The sequence below is a fragment of the Lygodium microphyllum genome, chromosome 17 (assembly GCF_053477565.2).
Source record: "Lygodium microphyllum isolate KBCC chromosome 17, Lygodium_microphyllum_v1.1.10, whole genome shotgun sequence".
NCBI classification, from domain to species: Eukaryota; Viridiplantae; Streptophyta; class Polypodiopsida; order Schizaeales; family Lygodiaceae; genus Lygodium; species Lygodium microphyllum.
The window spans coordinates 77,631,293-77,642,888 of record NC_141151.1 but is presented as its reverse complement, the minus strand read 5'-3'; the positions used below and the strand labels follow the sequence as shown (position 1 = coordinate 77,642,888).

At 40.1% G+C, this 11,596-nt stretch overlaps 1 protein-coding gene across 1 annotated transcript; it reads right to left on the bottom strand.

Annotated features, from left to right (window-relative positions):
• Positions 1 to 693: 693 nt before the first annotated feature.
• Positions 694 to 2,293, bottom strand: LOC148022063 (pathogenesis-related protein PRMS-like). The gene has a single exon (XM_087697676.1). It carries the CDS (start codon positions 2,022 to 2,024, stop codon positions 1,416 to 1,418), a length of 609 nt encoding a protein of 202 aa, XP_087553802.1. The 5' UTR covers positions 2,025 to 2,293; the 3' UTR covers positions 694 to 1,415.
• Between the last annotated feature and the right edge of the window lie 9,303 nt (positions 2,294 to 11,596).

Genomic DNA, 11,596 nt, shown 5'->3' with positions numbered 1-11,596 from the left:
TACATCACATTGAAAGGCAAGTCAAGGGCTAAGGACAATTGGAAAACTATATACATTTTCAGGCCATATCCTCAAGTCAAGCATTTATCTTTCAGAGAAATGTAAAGCCCTAGAATTGACACATTTTCAAATATTTCCTATGTAAATTTCCCGCCCATAGAGGAAGAAAATGTTAGGTGTTGGCATTATTATCACGACTTGCATGTCTGAGGGTCTGTTTGTTAGCTTTCATAATAGAAAAACAACTCAAACCGATTGGTTACTAACGCCACAAAGAAAAGGCAATGTATCCCCAGAGGACATTAAGAGCAGCATTATTGAGTAGAAGGCAATTGCTTGAGAGAAATTATGCATGTCAGTCCTGAGAGAGGAAGAGAGGAGGCAAAAACACAGTGGAATCCTCTCACCCTCTATAGACTACACAAGACAAACAGATACTTGTAGAGTTTGTCAATAATTAAGAAGACTTGATAAAAGCATGTTAGTTCAGTAAGTGAAAGAAAGGAAAAAAGAAAAAGACATTAAATTGCATCCATCCTCTGATCAATTACCTACCTTCTCTCTCTCTCTCTCTCTCTCTCTCTCTCTCTCTCTCTCTCTCTCTCTCTCTCTCTCTCTCTCTCTCTCTCTCTCTCTCTCTCTCTCTCTCTCTGTGTATCTGTGTCTATGGCCACATTATCCCCTGACAAACACTAGCAACAAAACCCACATTGCTTGTAACAACAAACACTACATTATTCAGACCTCCCTGCCTGCATTTTGCATGCAAGCCCACAAGGATCATTGTATATACCCAAGAGAGCCCCCTGTGTTCATAGCCCAAGAGAAAAGCTTGGGTCCAGCAAGGCTAGCTCTTGTTCAATAAAAAGAAAGAAAATAAGCAGGTTAGCAAGGGCCTTTATTGATAGAGCAAGGCCCATAAGAGTGAGCTCTATGAGTTCTAAGGCCAGGAATTGAGCTTCACAAACAAAGCTTGTTGATCTGAAAGCTTCAATGTAACAAGGCCTTGGAGCTTTTGAGCTGCAACAAAGCTGGGCCTTTTAGTACTTAGAGTAAGACCTGTTCTGATCTGAGAAAGGGAGGGTGGGTGCAAGGAGAGCTTGAAGGGAGGGATAAAATGGTAGCAGGAGAATGAACTTGAAGAAAGGGTATTGAATGGTGCTTCAATAAGAGAGGGGAGGTGTGGATTGATGGAGGCTAGTGTGGGGATGGGATCTGCATCTACAAAGAAATGATGGAGATGCAAGAGAAGAGAGGGATTGGGGTGTTGGGGGGGGTGGATGGGATCTGCATCTACAAAGAAATGATGGAGATGCAAGAGAAGAGTGGGGGGTGGGGGGGGGGGGGGGGGGGGCGCACAATGCATCTATAAAGAAGAGATGGAGATGCAGGAGAAGAGAACAGAGAAGCCTCCCTCAGTAGGGCCTTTGGCCAATGTAGTTGCCAGGGGGGTAGTAGTTGCAGGTCATGAAGATGTTGCCATCACCACAGGTGACTCTGGCACAGCCCACATACCTAGAGGTCTTCCACACAATCTGGGTGTAGTGGCCACAGGCATCATAGTAGACACAGGAGTTGGTGAAGTAGCTGTACCACCTCTTCTCATTGGCCCAGTCACTCACTGCATCAAAGGGGGACCAGTCCTTGCCATTGCCCCAGAAGATGTTCTCGCCATATGGACCCCCCGAGTGGTGCAGTCCGCAGTCGCCGTACTCCGCGTTCTGGTTCGCCCACCACTGCGCGTAGGAGGCCAGCTGGCTGTTCCACTGCAGGGGGGGCACCCCCACCTCCGCCCTGGCTTCATTCTGGAGCTGGATGAACTCCCTGGGCAGGTCTGCACTGTCATCATCATAGTAGATTAGCCCTGCTCTGGCTCTGGGGGCAGCATTAAGGAGCTGGATCAGGGCCAGCAGCGCTAGAGACAGGCACAGAGCCCGGGCAATGCAGCCCAGTGAGGAGGAGGAGGAGGAGGATGATGATGATGATGATGGGAGGAGCTTGATATGGTATTGCTGGAGTGCCATGGCCTCGATGCCCCTCCTCCCCTCTCTCTCGGTGGAAGGGAAGAGAAGGAAGAAGATGAATCAGATGATGATGATAGTCGGAGGAGACCTCAAGGCGCTGGCTATGGAGCTAATAAGGCTCTGGTCTTCCTCTCTTCTTGTAGCAGGCCTCGTATCTAAAGGTCTATACCTCACCGAACCTGCTGTAGGCACATAAAAAGTTAGCTCTCTCTCATGGGTGCTGCCAACCTATCTATCCTTCATAAAACACAACTCTCTCTCTCACTCTCTCCAGTCTCTTTTTATTGAAGAAAAGTTACCGGATTGTAGGCTAGCCTAGGAAAAAGGAGCTGTGAACTGGACTCAATTTTCCCACAATAGATAAATAAATAGAAATAGATGCATATATTATAATGTATATACATAGATACATGTATCAATACATGTCACATTTATATACATGTACAAATACATGTCACATTTCTTCACAAAGATGGCCTTGATATGTGAGCCTAGAAAAGTAGTTGAGTTGCGGCCCAATCAATAGCAGCTGCCACTGATATGAAAGAGTATACTGTGTATTAAGTTTTTTCTGTTTTCGTGAAAAGGAAAGAGGCTAGAGCCTATTCCATTTGCAGTTTTTGAGAGAGAGAGAGTGAGTGAGAGAGAGGGAGAGAGAGAGATCTTGGGTACCTTGTAGACTATGGTGTGCAAAATATGTTGCCAAGTTAATGCTCCCCATGTTCCATTCATTACTTGTTTCCTACCACCCCCCCTTTTGTCCCCCATGGCCTCTCTCTCTCTCTCTCTCTCTCTCTCTCTCTCTCTCTCTCAAACCAACAACCCTTCAGCCCCCTTGGCCCACAAGCTTCTCTCTTCCTTCAAAGATCTACAACAAAAAGATCTAGGTCTCATGTAATGCTTCAAGCACCCACTCTACTCTCAAAAAGCCATTGCCTCACCAATCAACAATTATCACAAAAAATCAAGGTTCAGTGTAGAATCTGCTTCTAGTTTTTCCGAATACCTGATGAAACCTTTAGTTTTTAACAAAAACACATCTTTGTTTCCAATATCTACATGCAAATAGTTTCTACTGTGCTACCGCAGAAGCACAACCCATGGTTTGAACTCACAACCCATGTTTATCTTTGTCACAAAAAAAACATGAAATGTGTCTTGTAACTAGCAAAAACAATGAGCTAAGCCTATTCATTGAAGCACCAAAATGGAATCAAGCCTATGTGGCACCCATTGAGTGTTTCAAAAAGCTACGAAAAGAGTTTACTAAAGAAGTAGATTCCACACTCTCTAGCTATAACAGTGGTGCTTAATGTGGGTGATAACTAGCACACATTGGCTTAGAACCTCTCTCTTTATCCATATCACTTCTAAAAGTAGACTAAGATGTAGCATTTCTCATATTTCAAGCCTTTCTCCCCGAAAAAAAAGGTAGTCTAAGATGTAGCAATTCCGGATGGATGATACTCTGCATATGTGGGAAGTCTTTCAAGCCTCTTTGTTTCACAACAAAGTGTAGACATGTCCAAAACCCCCTTTATAAAAGGGAACCCTTGTTTTCACATAGTAATCCTATAGATTTCCATTTCAAAATACACAAAAAAGTGATTGGAAAATTGGCTTTGGTTTGTTGTTAACACCACATGTGTCATGGGTCCTGAGGGCTTGTGGAATGTTTTTTTCTTAGCCAATGAAAAAAATAACAAAGCTTTAGTATAGTTGATTTTTCTCTAGTTTTGGTCTTAGTTAACACTAAAGTACACTAAAATCAAATCAGTTTTCTTCAAGATTGCTTTAATATATATCCAATACTTCTTTTACTTTTAGTGTTGGAAAAATACATTAAATGCTAGTTTTCATCAACACCACTAGTGGGTCCAAGACCCTAGCAATGAAAATATAGGAGACTTAAAAATTTTAGCTAAGGAGGATCATTTTTTGCATTTCGTGGACACCATTTTTGAGAAGCCTACATGTTGAATTGCAATGAGATGCTCTTCTATCAAAAGCTCATTTAGATGACTCTGAAACCTCCCTAATACCACCTACCTCCTAACACTCGGATTCCCACATAGTCTCTTGGACACCCTCTATTTTTTGGCTTTGAATGGGATGCTTTTCTTGCTATTTTTCTTTCATTTTGTCTTTATGTAGGTTTCTTTTCTTGCTCTTAGGCAATCTTTCCTCTTCCCTTACTCCCTCTCAAGCTCCATTTTTCCCATCCACCATCAGTATCTTCTTCTTTTGCAAGCATCACAAAGGTCAAATGTGTAGTTAAGCAATATGTAATTTGCTCAAATGGTGCTAGACACAACCTTTCATGTGTGCTTTGGTACATGAGGAGGAGGTCACACTCACGTGTGGATATTGCTACCTCCACCTAAAGACTCATGCTACCAAGATTACATGCCATTCAAGAGAAGTAACCTCTCATACTATAGTTTTTCACAACATAGAAAGACCAATCATCGTGCATCATCATCTTTTTGCTTGTTCATGGGAACACAATCAGTCCTAAAGATATTTTTTGTGAGTATCCATGCATTTCATGTTGTCGTAGCATCAACTCTCTTTCATTGTGAATATAATTAGTGTTGTATGGGCATCCGCTCACTGCAACATGTTGCATAAAGCCGTGAAGTTCAACAACCTACTACTTGATGCTAGCTCCCATAATTTGAGCATACATGATTTTGGCCTCGATGTGGTTGTATCAATGATAGTGCTAGAGGAGCTATATACACATATGTGTGATCAAGTTTCATGGAGCTACCAGGAAGAAGTCGATATCCCTTTGGGAGAAAATGTTTCCTTGTCATGGATACCCTAGGGGATGCTAGAGAAGGCAATATACATGGACTTATCTTGATGGCCATAAGGGGTAGCTTCAAAGCCACAGGCTATAGCAACTGATGGCCATATTGAGGTCCAAGCTACAAGGAGCTCATATAGATAATATATATTGGGGAGTGACATTGCTACAATGGTAAGGTTCCAAGGTTAGGCAATCAATGTGCTAAGGAATGGCATCGCCACATAATATCCTTATGTATGGAGAGGCTAGGTTGCATGAAACCATAAAAGGCATGTACCAACTGAGGACACCCTAGAATAGAAGCAATGGAGGACAAGGCAAGGAATGATAACAATTTGGTAGTGATGATGATAAAGTGAAGTTTTCATGAAAAATCAAATGATTATCTTGCTTCCACACACACACACACACACACACTCTCTCTCTCTCTCTCTCTCTCTCTCTCTCTCTCTCTCTCTCTCTCTCTCTCTCTCTCTCTCTCTCTCTCTCTCTCTCTCTCTCTCTCTCTCTCTCTCTCTCTCTCTCTCTCTCTCTCTCTCTCTCTCTCTCTCTCTCTCTCTCTCTCTCTCTCCAATAATGGGTAATTGTGCAAATTGTCAAGTATGGAAATAATGGGCAATTGTGCAAATTGTCAAGTATGGAAAGTAGAAAGTTCATGCAACTATTGGATGTCAAATAGGGTGATTGAGGAGAGTGGAACATGCTAGTGAGCTAGATCATCTTCAATGAGAAGACCCACACACTCAAATGGTGGTCAACTACCACTAATGGAGACCTATCAAATAGCCAATACAATTATGCACTCCACAATGGAAGAAAAAGTAAAAATATTCCAAATAGTCCAATTATGCCAACAGCCCCAAAAACACAAAAAGTGGAAGATTATTAGCCCATGTGGATGCTCAAATCATGCCAATTTGGGGTAGCCAAAAACCTAGTCTCTTGAACTTATGGAGCCCTTGGCAACCAAACTTGAGATAATAGAGACCATAAAAGTGACATGATTAGATAAGCCAGAAACCTATTATCTTGCCTATGATGAAAGATCACATCAACTATAGTGCAAAAGAAGTAAGAGCCATTCGGAAATGTTGTGCCTCAAGAGTGCAACAACAAGTGGGGAACCACCCATAAAACATTTGCAAGATGAAAACTTTGCATTTAAGAGGAGTTGTATTAAGCCAACCCACCATCACCCTAGATCTACCCTTGCAATGATAGGGTAAAGATTAGAGGTGAATTTTAGCCCAAATGCTGCTTTTTGGAGGTTTTCTTTGTCATTGGGCTAAATATTTAGGCTTGGAAACTCAAAAAAATAACGATATATACAAACATTCATCTAAAAGTTACCCAAAAATAACTCAAAATAGGGTTTTCTCTTAACATTTGCCCAATTTTCTAAAATATTTACTGTTGGTTAATCAAACATTCACCCACCTATCTACAAAGAAAAAATCATGGGGCCCCTTATTTTTTACCTTCCCTTGCATAGATCCCATAGTCCAACGTGGGGTAAGCTTGTTGTTTTGCATCCCAAGAAACAATTCTAGAAGTATCCAAAATTTTAGTTGACTGGGGGATTGTCTTTAAATTAATTATTTGATGGATGCCAAGATGCCTTGTCAAGTATCATTCTCTAGGAGCTGACAAGATGAGTCAACAATCGAGAGGACTTCAAATATATGGGATGATTAGCTTTAAGTGCATGCTACCATGAGGCAGCAACAATGGCAAGGAATTTGAAATCACGGGTAACACAATTGTCTAAGGGACTATGAGATGCACATGTAAAGGTCACTCATATGCTTTCTTGTAAATAATTTTTTTCACAATGTAAGCTGGTCCAATCAAGTAGTTGGTAAGCTATTACTTTTACAAGAGTGTAGCATTTTATTATCCCATAATATTGCCTAATTTATCACCTTCTCCTACCATATCAGTGTAAGCAAATATTGTTCTATGCAACCATATGAGACTCTATTTGTGGGTGTTAGCAATGTGTAGCCCTAAAGCCAAAGAAAATAACTCCCATATGTCCATGACTTTGTGACTATTGTCCTTATAAGGTTTCAACAACATAAAGGTATCGTCTACCAAGGCTTGGTCTACTAATTGTTGTTGAGAAGAGAGAGACACTCCAACCATCTCATCGTTTGCTATTAGATGTGATAACATCATTAAAATTGGATGAGTTGCAGGAGAGAAGAATAAAGGACTCAAAGGGCACTCTATTAATATATCTAAATAATAAGAACTGCTTCAAAACACCTCCATTGATTATCCCTCCTTCACACAATCCCCTATTGATGGTACAGAGCAAATTTAGAATTTTGGCCCAAATCCTATTTTTATATGAGATGGGCCACGAAAGGCCAATCTAGATAATCAAAAGCTTTCTCCAAGCCCAACTAGGTGTTGAGGTGTCAAGCTCTACATGAGTTGTCATCCACTACGTGCCTTGGTGATATGGTATGATATTATTCACTGGCATATTAGGTGATCGACATGAGGATACACCAGTGATTCTATAACTAGACTACATTGACATAGTCCATCCTTGGTTATGGCACATTCATCGTGCCACCTTTTCTTTCCTAACGAGCTCACACTTAGTGACCAAGTGTACATACATTATAGTACTTTCATATTAGTCTTTTATCATATTGTAGACTTGGTTCTTTTTGTGTGGAAGAAGAAGAAGAAGATTTCAACCCTATCTTTGTGCGTGCCAAAGTCTCCATTACTTTTGTGTGTGTGCTCTTGGTGTCTTCACCTCTCTTTCCTCTTGCCTATTTTCATGGTGTCAAAGCCATCCAATAGCTATGCAAAAGCTTAATTGAAGGCTAAGGTGAAGGTGTTGGAGCATATAAGCAAGCAAGCAAGCAATAAATAAGAAGCTCTTCCACCTTGCTCAATTTGCCTTAGGTTATAGCCATAGGAGGCTCCTAAGACTAGCAGGGTTGCAATCTTTGATTTCAGTGAAACTTAGTGAGTAGGAAGAATAATGTATATATTGTAGATTAGCCCTTTAAGGCAAGCCCACTATATTTTTTGGCATTTGAGGACATTTCGATCTTTATTTTGGACTTGCAAGTGGTCCCAACAACAATTTTTGGGTATATTGTAGTTTCGATTGTGTCTGCCATTTATAGATGCACTTGTTGCAGATTTTGAATTTGTAAGGTTTCAGGTATTTGCTAAGTTATAGCCACAAAAGGGATTTTCATACAGATTGCAAGTCATAATTATTATTGTGCGATCAATGAAAATGGGTGCATCTCGTATCAGCTTGCTTGTAGATCATAGTTTTTTGCAAGGTTTTCTATTTTGTCAAAATGTTTGACAACTTCAACTAAATTACAAGAATCTTGATAAGAACAATTATCCTACATGGAAGTTTAGCATGACAAATTTCTTGAAGGGCAAAGGTGTTTGAAATTACATTGAAGGAGACATGGAAGTAACACCTAAAGTTCCTACATGAAATGCTACTACATAACCAATAAAGGCTAAGAAAGATTGGGAGCAAACATAGAGTAAAGTCATGTATTGGCTATTTATCAATATCACAGATAGCATGATGGGCTGTTTGCAAGAATTTGAAACCCCCACTATTGCATGGAAGAATTTGGCAAGGCTATTCAAAGTAAGTACAAAGGCCAAAAAGCTACAGCTCAAGTTGTCAGAGTTGAACCAAGTGAAAAAAGAGAGCCTATCCATTAATGAGTATGCCTTGAAGATCAAGTGTATTGTGGGAGCTCTTGGATCCATCAGTGTGGTAGTTAATGATGATGTTGTTATGTGTGCATGCTTAGATGGACTTGGAGAAGAATACAAGAGCTTCATGTCATCTATGAATACAAGGGATGATGTCCCTGATTTTGCAAACTTGATTTCTATATCATGCTTGAGGAGAAGAAATTTGGCTTAGATTCCTCTTCTTCTCAAAGCAAAAATAGTTTTAAATAGGTGTTTTACTCTACTAGTAGAGGTAGAGGTCGTGGCAAAGGCCAAGGTGGTGGTTGTGGTCAATGTTATGATGCATAACAAAATGGAGGAGGACAATCCTGAGGAAGGGGGAGTCAAAGAGGGCAAGTTGCAAATTCTAATAGGCGATAAAATTTTGGTGATAGCAAATAGTGCTAGCATTGTGGTCAAAAATGCCACATTTCTAAAAATTGCTTCAAAAAGAAGGTTGAAATTAGAAATGGAAAAAAATAGTAAGATAATTATGCATCCAATAGCAAAAATAATGATGATAGAAGTGAACAGTTATTTGTTATGCAGTACTTTGCTATGACTGCTGATGGTTCATTAAAGAATGATGTATGGTATGTAGATTTTGGTTTTTCTAATGACGTGACTTCTCATGGAGAGTGGCTTAGAGAGATGTACAGTCCAGAGTCTCTGAGCTATGTGGAGATAGGGGATGATATAGCTCACCCCTCATGTTGAAAAAGTTCCTTTAAGTATGCAAGATAGCAAAACTAAATACTTGGCTAATGTGTTGCATGTACCAAATATTATAAAAAAACTTGGTTTTCTATTAGTCAGATTGGTAGAATAAGGATTGTAGGTTCAATTCACATATGATGGTTGTTATGTAGAAGATCTAAAAAATAATTGCAGGTTGATTACGAAAGAGAAGCATGCTAGCAAATTGTTTACTCTTGATGTAAGTTTGCCTAAAATGGATGCTACCATGTTTGCACAAGGTTCAAGTGTTGTGGTTGATATTGAAATTTGGCATAAGAGAATTAGTCATGTGAATGTGAAGTGATTGAAAGACATGTAGTCAGAACAAATTGTGAATGGCTTGCCCAAGTTCAAGGTTGATGGGATGCATCAAATATGTGAAGCATGTAGATTTGAAAAGCAAGCAAGGCATGTGTTTCCACATGAAAAGCATGTATGCAAGAAGCCACTTGAATTGATGCATTCTTATGTGTGGGGTTCTACAAAGACTGCAACTTTCAGTGGTTGCAAATATTATGTTTCTTTCATTGATGATCATACTCGCAAAGTATGGGTTTACTTTATGTGTGAAAAAAGTGGGACGTTTACTCACTTTAAAAGCTTTAAGGCTTTGGTTGAGAAGGAGATAGGGTTGCATATTAAATGCCTAAGTTCGAATGGAGGGGGAGAATATCTCTCCAATAAGTTTTTTTAATTTTTTGCAAAAAACTGGTACATAGGGGCAATATACATGTAGATATAATCCGAAACAAAATGGAGTTGCTAAGTGAAAAAACAGGCATATTGTAGAGGTGGCTCATGCATTGATGTCAAAAAGAAACTTGTCTTAATACTATTGGGTTGAAGCAGTTGCTATTGTTATATACATTATGAATAGGACATATCTACTAGTGGTTTCACCTTTTTCTTTGGGAGTACTGCTATTACTTGGAGTAGCAAAAAACAATCGACAATTGCCTTGTTTAGTATAGAGGTAGAGAACACAGGTGCTGCAATTGTTGCATGTGAGGTATCTTGGTTACACAAGCTACTTAGTGATTTCAGAGATACAGGTGGATAAGAAGGTTATCATCTACTATGATAACCTTGTTGAGAGATATGCATGTGAACCCTATGTATACAAGGGTGGATAAGGGTAGCTGGGTGTGATGAATTGGAGGACAGGGGGAAGCCCTAACCCTAGCCATTGAGAGGCTATATAAATAGCCTAAAGGTCACTCTCAATGTAGAGGAGAGTGTACTAGTTGTACTTGTGAGTAACTCACTATAAGCAAGATCATTTTCTTATACGTGAGCTCTCTCTCTCCCTCTTGTGCACACTCTCATGCACTCACACAAATATTTCAACATGGTATCAGAGCCATCTCTGATCTAACAAGCTTCCTCCAACTATTTCCTGAACTAAGTGCACAAGAAGATCTCATTTTTCTCACCTTACCTTCCACTCCACCATAGCCAGTTTGACCCCCTGACCTTGGAGGAGCTGGTGTGTGCAAAGGAGGCCATATTAGCTCATGATTTCTTTTGGACACTTCATCCCCAACTCAGGGCACTTCAGCATGATGCATCAAACATTGACATTGGTCGACAAGGAGGCCGGCAAGCATTGCAGCACAAACGTAGAAAAGGCACCATTTTTGACAGCATGATGATTTGCAGTCTACCACACACTATGGAAGGTGCAATGTGTAAGGACTTCATGGGGTTTTTGTAGCTCTATAAGTGGTCCATCTCCCCCTAAAAGGGTTTGGGTTAATTCCCCTCCTACTAGTTGCTCTGTAGGCAACCCTAACTATGGGTCACAATGGCAACCATAGCCACAAGCTTGAAAGTTAACTTTCTTGTTTTTTTCTCTGTATTGTCATCATTAACAGTGATTTTTAATCATTGGTACACTTCATCGAGAGCCCATTCCATGTCTTAAGATCCTCTGTTAAGCTTCATTGATGATGAGGTCGAGTGCATCAAAGCCGACTTTCAACTGATCTTCACTCAAGCATCACACTAAGCTTGACATCAGTGTTTTTAAACACTATTGATTAACCTTCTAATTACTTACTTGTTGGATATTTGTTAAATCTAGCATAAACACATTGTCCTCATCTCATTTTGCTTCCTCAATTATTGGTCATTGTGAAAAGGACTAGACACTACCATTGCCTAGAGCAATCGGTAAGACCTTCCTATCATGGCCATGGCTTGTGCCAATGTCAAACCTCAAATCTGTAAGTTTGATGGAAAAGGCTTTCATCCATGGGTGGCAAGTACTAGGGAAGTATAA